Consider the following 17163-nt stretch of genomic DNA (forward strand, 5'->3'; position numbering starts at 1 on the left):
ATACCTCATCACTGCATTTGTGTATCTTTCTAACTTCCATTCACATATACAGTTTGGTTGAAAAGCATAAAATAATACAGCCACTGGAATACGCTTGTTGGTCACTGTTTACCTCATGATTGTAGATGAAGGTACTATCAGAAATTAAGAGTCTCTTGATGTTTTCGAGTCTTGACCAAAATTTTATCAAAATCAGTCAACTCTGTAAAAATAAATCACAAAACAGGTACAAGTACTAAAAACTACGGTTAGGGGGCACCTGGGTGGCTCAGTGGGTTGAAGCCTCTGCATTCAGCTCAGGTCATGACCCCAGAGTCCTGGGATCGAGCCGCACATTGGGCTCTCTGCTCAGCGGGGAGCCTGCTCCCCCCCCCCTCTCTGCCTGCCTCTCTGCCTACCTGTGATCTCTGTCTGTCAAATAAATTTTTAAAAATCTTAAAAAAAAATTACTGTTAGAACAATGGAGACTACATGGTGGTTGAAAAATCATATACGCTGGAGCCAAGAAAACCTCAGTGAAACTTCTTCTTCACCATTACTAGCTATGTGACTGTGGGACAGATGGCTATATCTCTCTTAACCTTAGTGTTATCATCTATAAATACATGATAGTATCTGTTTTGTTTTGTGCTTTGGGGGCTTTTGATCCTGTTAGGATCCATTATTGTCAGAACATTATCAGGACAATACATTCTTTGCAAAGTTGTTTGGAGCGTAAAATGACATAATGCACCTATGTGCCTAGTACACCTGCTCAGGTGGTGTTAGTACCATTTTTTCATTTATAAGTGAACCCTCAAACAGGGAAACTAGTTTTAATGCCTTATTCCCATGTAGTAGGACACCTTTTTTTTTTAAGTGTTCCATGACTCATTATTTGCATATAACACCATGCAACACATGCCCTCCTTAATACCCATCACCAGGCCAAACCATTCCCTATCCCTCACCCCTCTGAAACCCTCAGTTTGTTTCCTAGAGTTCATAGTCTCTCAAGGTTTGTTTCCCACTCTGATTCCCCACCCCCCTTCATTTTTCCCTTCCTTCTCCTAGTGCCCTCCATGCTATTCCTTAAGTTCCACAAATAAGTGAAGCTGTATGATAATTACCTTTCTGTGCTTGATGCAAATGATAGGTATCCATCCTTCCTGATGGCTGAGTAATATTTAATCCCTTTGTCTGGAATGCCCATCACCCCCATGCACCCAAACAATCCAAACTGGAATTCAAGATTCAGATTTCAATGTCTCTACTTTTGACATTTTAGAGAGGTGATAAAGCTTTTCCTCTTCAAATTGTTATATTGCTTTATTGTAGCTCTAATATAATAATAACCACTAATATAGTAATAACCACTTAATATGAGATGGATGCTGTGAGGAGATGATCAGTTCCCCCCTTCAGGAGCAAAAGACTTCTTGCCTGAGCTGCAGGGTGAGCCCCCAGCAGACAGGCCCTCTTCAGGAACTATTTCAGGTAAGACCATCTCCCAGGTCATACCTCCTTCCCAAGGTGCCCCAGCCACTTGAGGGGTGATGTAGGGCCCAGGCCCTTCATACCACTGGCAACAACTCTGAAGGATCATATTATCTATAGGACTTGTAGGCTAAGGCTTCCATTGAGACCAGATCAGAGTACAACTTCTTCTCTCCCAATTCTGTGCCTTTCCCTTCTCTTCCCCAGGTTGGCAGGGAGGTCACAGGAATATAAGAAGCTCCTGCACCCTACTCCCCATTCCAGACCCTCAACCTGCAGTCACACACTTCAGCCACTTACCACATTGCTACAATTATTGGTTCATTGCCTGTTACTCAATGGATGGGGTTTGCTTCTCGATATGTGGTCCATATGAACACCAAGCAAAAGCTTGTTGAATAAATTTATTAAAACTGGGATCTCATTTCTTTGGCCAAGATATTATTTTTTTTCTTGTTTCATTGGATTTATTTATAATGTTTCCCCTTTTACAGTAAAAGAATTTAGAGCAATTAACCCAAAAGTTGACTATAATGAGGCAATGGGGAGATGGGAATGGCAGAATCATAAAGATGAATCTATCAATAATAAGGTTCAATATAGTTGTAATTAGTCACTTAATATTTTTTAGTCATTGACCTGAGCTTCTATCATATACCAGGCACTGCTTAAGTGTTAAAATAAGACTGAATTTCTATCTCCAAGGAGAATTATATTCAAATGGAGAAGAGGTGAAAATGGGATAGAGTAATTTTAGAGGGCAGTAGGTGGTACGAAAACCCCAGAAGGTCCTGAACACCTGGAAATAGCTGAAGGCAACTGGGAAATACCATATGTAGGAAGGGCTCTCCTTCTTCCCACTTTGTACTTAAAAACAAAGTATACACTTCTTGTGAGAAAGATGGCCTCCCACTATCAGGAAGAGAGCATTCTTATTACTAGAGATGGGGAGTTGACATCAAGATGAGTCTGTACAAAGCTCACTAAAAATCACCCTTATATTCCATGAGTTCCCGCCACATATTTCCTGTTCACTTTCGCACAATTCCACACCCCTAGGCCAAGCCCTTTTTCCCTTGTCTTCTCAGGTCTCCACAGCTTATCCCTTTTTGTTAAAATGGTATCGTTTTTGAGCACCTGGGTGGCTCAGTTGGTTAAGCGTCTGCCTTCAGCTCAGGCCATGATCCCTGGGTCCTGGGATTGAGTCCCATCAGGCCTCTCTCTCTCCCTCTGCCTGCCATTCCCCTTGCTTGTGCTCTCTCTCTTTCACTATCTCTCTCGCTCGCTCTCTGTCAAAAACATTAAAAACAAACAAAAAAACAAACCAAAAAAGCCTTTTAAAAAAGTGCTATATAACCAAGGGTCTAACTGCTTCTTTGGGATTTTCACTTCTTTCTATGACGTCTTCCATGCCATGTAAACAATTTAACAGCAGATAAAATCTATATGCTTCTTTTCAGTTAATCTTTCATTAGTTCACCTCACAGGTCCCAGACACAGAAGCTAAGAGGATAAAGGAAATGTCTTTCCTTCCCTATACCTCTTTGGGTAGGATGGTCTGAGAAGGACTGTCCCAGAAGGAGAGTAGAGGCCTCAATAATGAGAATCCAATCCTTGCTGAGACTTTTAGGCAAAGAAAACAGCTACTCTCAAGGCCAGGCATTCTGCACAAATTGGACGCTAAGCTCCAGGAAGCTAAATACAGAAAATTGCTTGTTTTTCTCTGGGAGGGAGACATGTTCTAATTCTTAAGAGGTGCCAAAGTTTTTCCTTGAATAAAACTGGATGGCACTGAGAGAAGTAAACAATGTCTTCATCAACTATTTCACAACAAAGATAGAAGCAGAAATCTGTGACAGCTTTTTGTAGTGACACTGAGGGCCTTACATTAAGAAGCATTCAGGAAAGACAATTCTGTGAGGGGCTGCAGTGACTCAGAGTCCTCACATCAGTAGCTTGATGACATGACCTTTAAGTCTTCTTTGAGTCGGAACTGGATGTCAGACAGTCAAGATTACATTCTCTATTGAGGGCCTCAGCACAGGTATCCTAGAGTGTTCCCTTATCCTCTGATTCATTAATCAAGAAAGCAATTGTTCAGAACAACCCAAGACAAAGGATTTTAATCATAACACTATTCTCCTGCTGCCGTTAAGATTCCCAATTTAGGTTGACTTCATAGAATTCTGTGGAAATATCACCTACCACATAATGAGCTGCTTGTTCCCAGTATATACTTCCTTTTTCTTTCATTTGCTCATGCACACACCACCACCCCCACTCCCACCCACCCCATCCCCATTGCTGTAGGATTCTCAGGGTTTGGGTTGTATATTAGTTTTTGAGATGCAAATAAATAAATGACAGCAAGCGTAAAATTAAAGAAAGAGTGTCGAGATAATCAAGGAAGAGGAAAATGGAGATCACCAAGCTATTAATATAGGGCAGGTTTGCTTGACATGTCTTTATAAGTTTGTTTCCTGACAATTAAACAAAAAGAGCATTTATTAAACAGCGACACTCTTGCAAGGGAGTGTCATAATAATTCCAAGGAAAGGATATGTATTCCAAAGTGAAAAATGTAATAGGTCGCAGGCTTTGACATCGTAGCAGAGGAATGTCACCACATTACAAAACATGTACTGCAATCCTCAAATTGCTTTGACTTCTTGTTACTAATAAGCCATCTAGATGATGGGGCGCCTGTGTGGCTCAGTCGTTAAGTGTCTGCCTTAGGCTCAGGTCATGATCCCAGAGTCCTGGGATTGAGCCCCATTTCTCCCTCTGCCTGCCATGCCTCTTCCTTGTGTTCTTCTCTCTTTTGCTATCTTTCTGTCAAATAAATAAAATCTTTAAAAAACAAACGAACAAAAAACCATCCAGATGAGTATCTACAAATTCAATGAATTAGATGCATCCTATATGCAAAGTGTTGAAAGACCTGAGTTCTGATCCAAGCTCTACTACCTGAGGGAGTTTAGGACATGACACCCCAAAATATGCTGCTCTGGTCTATTGTTGATTTGGAGCTGAAAGCACTTGATAAACAACATGTTCAGGAAGAGGCTTTCTCTACATTCCCTCTACCTGCCTGAAGACAGATCTTCCAAAAGGAACTCAGTTGTCATAATCCTCTCCTCAAGAGTTTCATCAACTGGGGAACACTGACTCTTACCACAGGAGAAAGAACTAGAAGCTGACACCACACCCAGACAAGCTTTGTCACAAACTATTAATCTCTATCTGTCCTTCTCAGGACCCAGTCATCTTTCCTAAAGTGATGTACTCTCCCCTACATTCCCCATTCCCATCCACACTATGCTGCTATAAAGCTCTCAAATCTCACCATTTGAGGGTATATGCACTCTTTTTTTTTTTCCCTGTGTACTGCCCAGCAGGTAATATTTAAAATTAACACACTTGTACACCTTTTCTCCTATTGATTTCCTAGGTCCAGCTATGGAGCCCAGGAAGGGTAGAAGGACGTCTTTTCTCCCCTACACACCTATTTTTTCAACGATGAGGCCAGCACTAAAAAGGTGCTGGGATTAAATAATAGCGAGTGAAAGTCTCCAGGCCAGCACAGTTACAAGCAGATGACAGTCGCTTCTCCCTGCCTTTCCTTCCCTCTAGCTCTTCACCTAGTATAGAATAAGGGCCCGTCTGAAACATAGCTTATGACCAAATGCCACTCATAAGCAGCCTCCCTTGAGTGTACAAACGGAGGCCAACACATCATATCTACGTATTTAATAGGTGTGAGTGAAGCGGGCAAACTGTTGAATAAAATGTGTTATAGCTTCCTATGTTAGTAAATATACCTTCATAATTATCTTGAAGGTCAAGGTCAAATTTAGATTTTTCAGCTCCCTCAGAGTTTCATGCCAAAATCCAGTAAGAGGCCCTGGGGCACATTCATCCTTCTCAAGTCCCGAGGCCTATATCCCTACTCTTCCTCTCTCAGCTCTCTCCCTTCCACAAGGGGCTGAGCAGGCATGGTGTGAATACCCCAGCTCCACCAAGCTCCAGACACACCTTCATGATCAACTGCCCCCACAGGCCCAAGGGTGTGTACACCAGCAACCACAGTCTGCTCCAAGGAAGGTGTGATGGGAAGGGGTCCCAGCAGGCTTCAGAGCCAGTATTTGGGCCTGTTGAACAGAAAGTTCCATGGTCCCAAGTACCCAAAACTTGGTCTAAAAATAAGGGAAGGGTCTCAGTAGTCAGTAGCTTTGGCCCCATAGACTCCTCACCTTCTTAGTGGAAAGGGAGCCCCAAAGAGTCACGTTAAGGTACAACCTGATGCCAGGTCTTGCCTGGTTCTATGGGGGATATTGCTTAGAAGTTCAGCAGTTCTTGCAATGATTTCACCCTTCCCAGGAAATCAATACCCACAAAAGTATTGAAGTTAGCATGGTTATGTCAAGAAAAGGTACTTGTACAAAAAGAGGTGTTTTTGTTTTCCTTTCCTCTATCTACAGAAACAAATACAAATGTTGCTTAAATCTTAGCCATCTTTCCCCAACTCCATCATTATTTTAAGGTGCAGTTCTATTCTTGCTTCATACATCTGAGTTCCCTCTCTCTCTCTCTCTCTCTCCCCAACTTGTCCCTCTCCCTCCTCCTCTCTCCTTTCTTCCTTTCTTCCATTCCTCTCTCCCTCCCTCCCTCCCTTTTGATTTCTCATTTCTTGTTTTGATAAACTCACAATTTTTGTGGACAAAAAAATGCAATTAGAAACTGGATTTGCACATCACAATCCTTGAGGAGAACACAGGCAGCAACCTCTTTGACCTCAACCGCAGCAACTTCTTCCTAGGAACATTGCCAAAGGCAAGGGAAGCAAAGGCAAAAATGAACTATTGGGATTTCATCAAGATCAAAAGCTTTTGTACAGCAAAGGAAACAGTTAACAAAACCAAAAGACAACTGGCAGAATGGGAGAAGATATTTGCAAATGACATATTAGATAAAGGGCTAGTATCCAAAATCTATAAAGAGCTTAGCAAACTCAACACCCAAAGAACAAATAATCCAATCAAGAAATGGGCAGAGGACATGAACAGACATTTCTGCAGAAAAGACATCCAGATGGCCAACAGACACATGAAAAAGTGCTCCATATCACTCGGCACCAGGGAAATACAAATCAAAACCACAATGAGATATCACCTCACACCAGTCAGAATGGCTAAAATCAACAAGTCAGGAAATGACAGATGCTGGCGAGGATGCGGAGAAAGGGGAACCCTCCTACACTGTTGGTGGGAATGCAAGCTGGTGCAGCCACTCTGGAAAACAGCATGGAGGTTCCTCAAAATGTTGAAAATAGAACTGTCCTATGACCCAGCAATTGCACTCTTGGGTATTTACCCTAAAGACACAAACGTAGTGATCTAAAGGGGCACGTGCACCCGAATGTTTCTAGCAGCAATGTCCGCAATAGCCAAACTATGGAAAGACCCTAGATGTCCATCAACAAATGAATGGATCAAGAAGATGTGGTATAAATACACAATGGAATACTATGCAGCCATCAAAAGAAATGAAATCTTGCCATTTGCGACAACATGGATGGAACTAGAGCGTATCATGCTTAGTGAAATAAGTCAAGCAGAGAAAGACAACTATCATATGATCTCCCTGATATGAGGAAGTGGTGATGCAACATGGGGGCTTAAGTGGGTAGGAGAAGAATCAATGAAACAAGATGGGATTGGGAGGGAGACAAACCATAAGTGACTCTTAATCTCACAAAACAAACTGAGGGTTGCTGGGGGGAGGGGGGATGGGAGAGGGTGGTGAGGATATGGACATTGGGGAGGGTATGTGCTTTGGTGAGTGCTGTGAAATGTGTAAACCGGTGATTCACAGACCTGTACCCCTGGGGATAAAAATACATTATATGTTTATTTAAAAATTTAAAAATTTAAAAAAAAGAAGCTGGATTTGCTACCTTTAAGAAAGTTATATCTAGTGTCCCTTAAGTAGAATACAGGAATAAATTTTCTTATCACAATGTGATTATAATGGAACAGTTCCAACTTCTTGATTCCTGGAATTCACCTTCTACTTAATTAAAATAACTCTTCCCCAAACTGTAAAAACACCTTTACGAAAAAAGAAGGAACATAATATATCATGCTTTCTTTTGGCTTCTATGCATGTGATGAGACAGAAATTGCTTAGATTTATAAGTGTCTTGACTTTGATAAAGATTTACCCTTCAAACTATGAAAAACACCTTATTTACACTGGTGTTTCATTACTGACCCAAGTATTTCCCACTTCACTAAAAGGCATACGGCGGTACGTAAAAAAGGGCCTACTTAATACTCAGAGGACAGGAGGAGCACAAAGGGCTGGCAGTACTAGGAGAGAAATGTGCCCAGACAGCTGCACAATTAGTTTTCTTCCACCCTTCAGTAGACCAGATCACCAAATCTTCCAGTGTTAACTGCCCTCCTGCTCACTTACAGATTGGTCTGTATCCTTAAAAATCATTACAAATTAAGTGTTTCCATTATCTTACCACATCTAACTTATTATTGAACCATTTGTCTTCATCCTGCAATATATGTTACTCTGTATGACGTTCACGTGGATGGTTGGTTCCTTATCAGCACCAGAGTAAAAACACTTTAGACTTTAATAAAAACAATGAAGCAAACCTTTCTTAATATGAATGCTATAGCAGTCTTTGCAAAAAGGAAGGAAGGAAGGAAGGAAGGAAGGAAGGAGTGAAGGAAAAGAAAAGAAAATACCATTAACCTTCTATGAATTGGAGATGTGGCTTGGACTAGTGTTACTAGCAACAGTAATGACATTTTACCCACCAACTCTCACTCTTTCACCTGATACTTGACAAGTAAAGGTATAACTTGCTTATACTTCTTATGCTTCTTATAAGTTATAACTAACCATGTTTGGTTATGGCCATATAGAATGGTATGGTCATATAGAATAAAAGTAACTGGCCCACTTTCTTAGTCTGCTTGTGATGCTGAAATAAAAATACCATAGAGTGGGTGGCTTAAACAACAAGCATTTATTTCTCGTAGCTCTTCCGAGTGCAGGGCAGATCTTGTGTCCAGTGAGGACCCCCTTCCTAGCTGATACATGACTGTCTTTTCAGATCCTCACATGGCAGAGAGCAGAGAGAGAAGGAACAAGGTCTCTCATGCTTGTTCTTACAAGGTACTAACCCCATTCAGTGGGGTTTCCCTCTCCTGACCTGATTACCTCCCCAAAACCCCACCTCCAAATAATATCATATTGAGGATTAGCCTTTAACATGTAATTCTGGAGGGGACATAAATAGTGATCTAATATCATCCACACTGAGAGGAGACCTGTAATACAGGAATGTAGGGTTTTCAGAAAAGGCCACCGAATGTTAATAAAGTTTTTATAAAAGTTTTAATCACTACAGAAAAATCTCTCAAGTACACAAACGCAACTATCTTCACATACTGTAGACAATCTGCATACGTACAGACACACTTGTACATAACTTTTAAATGAGGAGTATTTCAAACATATACTTCACACATATAGTCATACACAAAATCATTTCCCAAGGAAAAGAGTGTTAATAAATCAGCTCGTGAGTTTCCCCTGCCTTGACCACTCTCCGTGACTTCCCTAGGAAACGGTAATGAGAAGCGGAGCTAGCTGGAGGCTAGGGTGATGCCGCGCTTGTGATGAATGGAAGAAGAGGAATGAGTTGAAGTAGGGTCTGCTGTGTTGTAAAAGGTAGGGTCAGGAATGAAATAGGCTTCCACTAAGTATTTGTTACCTAGGCAATTCTGGACATTTTCATCCCTAATATGTTCATTTCTTTTTTGCTGAAGAGTCATCTTGATTAACCGGCACATGTATCCTCACTTTCAAAGATGGGAGGGCGATTAAGTCAGGCTCCGATGCCTTTGCTCACACTGATTCCCTACCGGGACCAGCTCATGCGAGTCATTCATTCCCCTTGAAAGACACTGAGCCCTCGTGGTGTGCAGGGCATGATTCTAAGTGTGGAGATGGACTGTTTACCCAGACAGATAGGGTCTCTTTCATGGAAGGGGGGATGAGAGATGAGAGAGAAAGTGGGGGTCAGTAACAGGCAATAAACAAGGAAACAAACTACATAATTGCAGAGATGGTAAGTACAATGAAGAAGTGAAAACAGACTTCTCTCTCCGTTCTGCTTTCCTCCCGGGACCCACTGTATCAACTCTTAACAGCAATGTTTTCCAACCTCCCCTGCCCAAACTTGAACAGACCATTTCCTCCTTTTACGAACCCACTGAAGCCACCTGTCCTCTCTCATGCCACTTTATTGCATTTGTTCACCAGTCTTATCTTTCCCAATGAGACTTTAAGCCCCTTTAGAGTAAAGGTCAGACACTTTTTTTTTTTTCTTAATGATTTTGTAATTGTAATCCCTGGCACATATTCTGGTTTTGCTCACCACATAACATACTCAATAAATGCTAATTAACTGAACAAATCTCTTGAAGGAATACAGGAGCCATGAAGAGTAACCTAGCAAAGGTCTATTATTGCAAAATTTGAGGCTTAATGTCTATGTTGTGATCCCAACCTTCTACAGAGATTTTATGATCATCTCATTAGAACCATGTTCTTTCTTTAAAAAAAGATTTATTTATTTGAAAGAAAGAGTGCACACACATGCACCTGAGCGGGGGTGGGGGTACAAGGGAAAGAATCTTTAGCAGACTCGCTATTGAGTGAGGAGCCCAATGTGGGCTTGATCTCATGACCCTGAGACCATGACCTGAACCAAAACCAAGATGGAGGCTTAACTGACCGAGCCACCCGAGGGCCCCTAGAACCATGTTCTCTTGTTTAGTCTGGTAGCTTCTCTTACCCGGTGTGCCATTTTTAAAGAAATTTCCATTTAGGATTCGCATTACTAAAGTGATGTCAGCCAGAAAGTGAATTGAACAAGTAGACTGTGTAGTATGAGTTAAGAGGTGAGCTCAGGGGCACCAAAGAAAGGTCACAGATTCCCTAGAACCCAGAGAATTTGCTCAAAGAGACAGAGCAGTGAACCATATTACTCAAATAGCAACACAGCACTGAAGGACTCTGGCTAAGTAATCTAAGGCCTCTTTGCAGCATTGAAAAAGCACGGTGTGACCTCACAGTTGCTTTGGGCCATCCATTGGAGGGCTCTAACCAGCTCCAATCCTTTATTCAATGCCTCCCAGGGAACTACCAGTTCCAAGGTAGGCAGAGGAAAAACTCTTGGCATTGCAATTAAGCAAAACAAAACAAAACAAACAAGCAAATAAAAAAAACTTTCTTAAGGTGATTTAGGATCCACCTGCATGATAATGGATATAATGCAGACCAGAGTGTAAACCCAACAGAACTGTGCTTCAAATGTTAATGAGAAAATGTTTTCTACTGAAGCCAAAGCAGTTACAGAAGAGTCTTACTAAAAGCTCTATTAGGGGTTACACATCAGACTAGGATTTTATTAAGAGTTACAGTTACTTATCAGGAGCCAACCTATCTTTACAGCTCTCATGTGCTTCTCTCCACTTCCTGATGATTTGTCTCCTACACGAACAATTCTAGGAACATGGGTTAACTCCCGAGTCTCTTCTTCTAGCTTCAAAGACAGGATCCATCAAGGCAGAGGGAAACCACAAAACCAATGAAGTACATAAGCAGCAACCTGAGGTCTTCTGCAAAGTAACCAACAAACATCTGCTGTCTTTTGTGGCCACAGATGTATTATTATTATTATTATTTTTTTAACTAAGATTAGGAAGTGAATAGCAAAAAGCATTTTCCGTTTTTATTTTGCTAATGGAAAATCTGGACCAAAAAGTTGCTGAATTAGTGAATCTCAGACAGAATAAACATGTTATTAGAGATAAAGCCATGCGCTTTTACTGAATTTATGTGGTCTCTTCATCAAAAGACAGAAAAAGAGTTGAAATAGATCAGTAAATTAGTAAATTTGGTTAATAGAACAAAGTCTTATTCTGTCATTATTCTTCCCATTATTCCTAAAATTAAAAAAAAAATAGCTCTTTGTTTAGCATGCACCATATTTAAGCCAATATGCCAGGCATTTCACGTAATTTTCTGATTTCATTACCCCAGCAACAGTATGTGGTAAGTATCAGTTCCACTTTCACAGGTAGGGAAACTGAGGCTCAGAAATTAGAAGTAATTTGCTCAAAATTTTATAGGTTATAAATTAAGATCCAGAATTGCAAGACAAATGTGTACGACTTTAAAATTTAAATTCGTGCCAACATATCCATTGCCTTGAGAAAAATTAATTTCAAAGATCGAACAATACCCTACTGCCCTTTTTAAAAAAGTCCTTTAAGGATAAGACTTGACTGTACTTTAACCCTGAGCCATCAGGATTTTCTTTTTAAAGCCTTAATTCACAGTAGTTATCTTTAAAGATTTCATTTAAATGCATTTAGTTTATTTAATTAATTTGCATAATGTAGTCTGAGCATTTTTTCTTCTTTCTTTTTCTTTTCTTTTCCTTTTTTTTTTTTTTTTCCTTTTTTGGAAAGAGACCTACTAATTTCAAGTGTGTTCCATTGGTCTTTCTAGCCTCATCATAAATTGTCCATCCAGAGTAAGAGCCCATGGTGGAATTATAAGAGCTCAAACACACAGTGCGCTCAGAGCGGGAGTGACAGGTTCTGGGGATCACATAACAGGTGCTGCAGTGGATACTTAAAACATTGCACAATCAACAACAAAATGAAGTTTACTCAAACAAGTGAACTTCATCAGAAAGGGAAGAAAAGAGAGGGTGGATGGGAAGGGCTAGACACTTGGGGCCTTAAACTGGACGTTTTATAATAACTGTTATATGTCCAACGCTCTTATGACCATCACAAAATAAACCGAAGTTATTTCCTCAAAAGTCATTCAATCTAAGCACGTTAAATATTCCTTACCATATTTGGAAGCCATTCGATTCACTCTAAAGGAATGAACACCTATGTGATCTACAACAAATCCTGTTATACCAATCCAATGACTAACATTCCTCTCTTTCACAGACATGACTGCAGTCTCATGCCCCTATTTAAGAAAACCACCATCACAGCTCAGTACAATTACCTAGATAGGCCTCATGGTGTGACATCCCACACCTATCTATTGAGAGAAACTACCTATTGTCAGTTTCTAAATCACTTGCTCTCTAGAGCTTCCCAGTTGTTAAATTGCCTGGAGAAGGGAGAAGGAGGGGAGGGGGACAGCAGAAAAAAATATTAATCTCACCAGGAAAAAAATATATTCAGAATAATTCAGAATTGATTCATTAACTATCGAAACACATAATAGATTTTTTTCCTATAATTTATGAGTGACATTTATTTTCATTTTTCTTATCTTTAAAAAATTTTCCTATTTACTTTATTTCCCTCCTTCCACAGAAGATAATATTCGATTTTTCTTCTTTGCCTTAAGTGATCTCTTTGCCTATGTAAGAGTAGGAGAACAGAGCTGGGAATGCAATAACCTAGTATGATTGATCTGTGTTGGTTACCTTGAAGTTTCTGGTTGTATTCGGTCCTGTCAGACTGGCTCCTCCTCAAGGTACCAGAGTGGTCCCCAGAAACACTGCTGTCAACCACTGTGTCAGTCTTCCTTCTCTCCAGCATATAGAGCCTGGGCCTTAAGAAGGTCAGATTCTTCTTCTTGGTGCCCATGTTCTCTTTCCCAGTGGCTTCTTTGGGCTCCATCTGAGGCAAAGACAAGCTCTGGAGACTTGTAGGCAATGGCTGTTTGTTGCAGTGTCTTGGAGTCAGAGTTGAAGCCACCAGAGTAACGAGTTTAACTGCCCCCTTCTTACTAAACGGCTTCACTCCAGGGTTACCTGGCTGTGACTGCCACCTGTACGGAGTCCCAGAGCTCCACCCCTATGAGGTCATTCTTTTTTATACCTAGAATCCAGCAGGGAAGCTGCCACCTGTTACCTGAGAGACCTGAAGCACAGAGCTAGGCAAAGCAGGGACTGCTGTGTCACATGCTACGGGAGCAAACAAAAATCCCATTGTGTGCCACATACACGGCGAGGCTGGGGGTTGGGGGAAAAGGGAAGAACAAGGTGGGGCAGGGCAGAAGGGCAGCACCTGGGAGTGTAACCTGCGGCTTGTGGGTTTAATGTGTGCCTGTGGGTGTGGACAGATGCACTGGGACACTGTGCTGTGGTTTGCTGGCCGGAGGCACACAGGAGCTTGTGTGGGACTTACAGCTAGAGTCACCCAAGTGTGACCCACAGAGTTAGTATGGGGTAATTAGAATTCACATTAGCATCAAAACAGTGGGTACAGAATCATTTTTAAGGATTACTGTGCACATTCAAAAGTCGTGCTTCCTTCTCAACGAACGTTGTGAAATAATTTACTAACAATGTGTTTGCCAAACCCCACTCCACATTCTTGAGGAAACAAGCATTCGTATCTGAGAGGCATCTGGCAACAGGCACTAGAGGAAGAGGACATGTCCACACAATCCTGGAGTCTTTTGATGTCTCTCGTCCACACGTGACCCTTGCCTGAAATTTACCCTTCTATGCTCCCAACGCTGTTCTCTGTTCTGCTGCTTGGGGGGTGGGGGAGGGAGCATGGTGACATCAGGGTGTGATTTCTGTAAGATCTTTTCCTTTTTCCCTTTTCACAGATGGAGTGCCAGGAAATGGTAGCTCACCTTGGGAAAGGAAGGGAAGGAAAAAAACATTTGAAACTAAAGAGACATGTGGAAAGCAGAAAGAAGGACAGGGACAGGGATTGGGAGGGAGAAACGCAAATACTGATGGGCCTTCCATTAATTTTTTGAAGTTGTTTTTCCTTGGAGTTACTGAGATTTCTCAAGGGGAAAATTTGTAGAAGCTCTGGGAATGTGCTGAGTGTTTTGTCTGCCCTTGTTAAAGAAAAGAGAGACTCTAAGAGGAAAGTAAATTCTCTTTTATTATAAAGGGACTGCCAAAATTCAGCTTTGCATGGCCCCTTCTGAATCGAGGCTAAGTCTTGTTAGACAAGGTTTATAAATGAGGGGAAAAAAAGATAAAAACCGTTTTCCAATTCCAAGATGTGTGGGCTGAATATAATTTGCATAATTACCTTAAAAGATAAATGACAAATCTTCACCCACTGTAGAGACATCTATATATAGCTTGGCATATTGAATAGTTTTTATTTAATATAATTGATAGTCTTTTTTTAACAAGCCCTCTCAAGCACATTTAATAAATACTCTAAAAGGCATACTCTCTACTAAGATGTAAAACGAGCTTCCCTGATTCCTGTTAAAAAGTCTCACTTGTATTCTAATATTATATATACATATATGTATATAATATGTTTGTGTACATTCACCTGGTAAGTAACAGATATATGCTATTCAGGTGTAGTATTACTGCAAACGTGAACCATCAAAACTATAGGACTTATGGGAAGTATGGGGTTGAGGACACCGAACTCCAAAACTTTGTCAGTGACTCACAAAAACCAGATAGAAAATTATTTAAAAAAAAAAAAGTCACACATATGATACGTGGTTAGGAAATACATAGATAGTATAATAAATATGGCACTTAATATTGAAACAGAACTGAAGGATACCTGTGGAAGTGGGCTTTAGAAGGGTTATGGTTTATGGGTCAGGAAAGAAGCTACATGCGAAATCAGATGGAAATGGACACCAGCAGATGCAGTTGAGCATGGCTCACAGCCCAGGCAGCGAACTGAGTGAGGTCACTGGTAATTTTGAGGGGTGTCCATGGATGAATTTTGTGTTTTCCTTTGTGGCTCAGGGCATCTGGGTACAGTTTTCTGCATTCACCTAATGTTTTAAGGGGTGGAAATCACACATCAGCAAAAGTGAGACTGTTTTGTGCCCAAACAGTTTCCTAATGTATCAGTCTTGTTGGAACCAACTTGTGTTTTCCTCACAAGCATTATAGCAGAACTGACTGTACTAGCTCTATTGTATTTTGGAATCTTTTCAATTGAAAAGATATATAATATTGCTAGTATGGATTCGGTAGTAAATATATATTTTGTTTTTTTAATAAAAGTTTCTATGTCAACTTTAAAAATAATACTGCCTTTTAATCAGTCAACCAATGAAGCAGACAATGTGATTTGCTTTAATTTTCATCCTAGCACATTCGACCCCCCTGGCATGCAGAATTAGGCATGGTCAATCATAATGATAACTTTGTTCCCTATTTTTCCAGGCTCTCTTGCTGCTAGGGTTGACCAGATATTCCCAGGCCTGGCAAATGAGACCTCAGGGGCAGTCTGCTGGAACAGAGGACTGTGTGTTGATTCTGGGGAAGCTTTTGGTTCTCAGAGGCATCACAGCTGGCTTCAACCTTCCTTCCCCTTTCGTCTAAACTTGATCTCACAGTGCAGTTGCAAACACCCTGTGTCCATGAGAAAAGACCAAAAGAACTATGAGCTTTGATACCACTGAGCCACTGAACCAACACTAGCAGCCAACTACCTGTAGACTTCTGGCTATGAGTGTAACATAAAACTCTCTTCCTCCAACATTCTTAGTTGAGTTTTTGTTGGGAATACATTTTTAATGGATGCGACAGACATACAGTGTTTGATTGTCTGCGTATAGATTCATAGATCTCTGCATTTTTTAAGCTAATGTGTTTAGAAGCTCTCACAGAAAACATAATTTAGTTTTTCTGGCAATCAGTGAAGACAGGTTAGAGAGATTCCGAGTGTTTCATCACTGGAACATTTTGCTAGAATGTGAGTGAGACTAGAAGACAAGGACTGTGACTTGTCTGAGTTTTATACTTTAAGGCAGAGGTAAAAAAGTATTTCAATGCAAGGATTTCATATTATGTGAAAAATTAACCTTTTAACCAACTGAGCCACCCAGGCATCCCATGATACTTAAATTAATTTTATTGGAAGTAAAGAACAAGTAGATCCTGGTTCATTATTTTAAAAAGCAGTGAATTCAAGACTCAGTTTTATTTAATTTTGACTATGACATAAATCATCTTGATAGTACAAATGTCATAATCTCTCCAGGTTCCAGTTTCTTCATCTATAAAATGTGAGGATGAGGTAGCCATTATGCTGTTCACTAAATATTTTCAGTTTTCCATTTAGGTACATGGGACTATTGCACTGCCTTGCACTCTTGTAATTTAAGTGTGGTCATGGAACTTGCTTTGGCCAAAGAAACTGACTAAAAGTGTTCTATGTCACTTCTTGGAAAGTGCTAAGAACCAGTGTGTGATTGGCTATAGGTCTCTTACCCTCATTTATGATGATGAGCAAGAGTCCAGGTAGTGGCTGCTCTATCAGGATGCGTCCTGGGATGAGGATGCTTAGAGCAGAGCCCCCCAAACATCCCATAATGATTGTGTAGTTTGAGCATGAAAGAATTCTTTGCTGCTTTAAGCCACTGGGATTTCAGTCTTTTTAAAAAACTACATCTGCATAACCTAGACTATTCTTATTGCTGTAGGGTGTAGATTAAACGATACACACATCTTGTTCAGGTCTAGCATTATGTGATTTCTGGATTCGAATCCCAGGGCGCTCTCAGGTTAGAAAAGTACCAATTCCAAAACAGAAATGATATCTCTTGAATAATGTGATGAATAAACTGGATTGGAGGAAGGAAAGGAATTTATTATAAGTA

At 40.6% G+C, this 17163-nt stretch overlaps 1 protein-coding gene across 4 annotated transcripts in view; it reads right to left on the bottom strand.

Moving 5' to 3' along the window:
* Window positions 1–13387, bottom strand: part of ARHGEF38 (Rho guanine nucleotide exchange factor 38) — a 151314-nt gene extending 137927 nt beyond the window's left edge. For 3 of the 4 annotated variants that reach the window (XR_014311302.1, XM_082729171.1, XM_082729172.1), the window contains exon 1: window positions 13031–13369. Coding sequence is in view for 3 of the 4 variants with exons in the window: in XM_082729171.1 (XP_082585297.1) it covers window positions 13031–13226 (196 nt within the window). In the remaining variant the exon portion in view is untranslated. Of the gene's footprint in view, window positions 1–13030 lie in introns of all 4 variants that reach the window. The other variant, XM_082729173.1, reaches the window with a different exon arrangement.
* Window positions 13388–17163: the final 3776 nt, after the last annotated feature.

The sequence above is a fragment of the Mustela nivalis genome (assembly GCF_964662115.1).
Source record: "Mustela nivalis genome assembly, chromosome: 4".
Lineage (NCBI taxonomy): Eukaryota > Metazoa > Chordata > Mammalia > Carnivora > Mustelidae > Mustela > Mustela nivalis.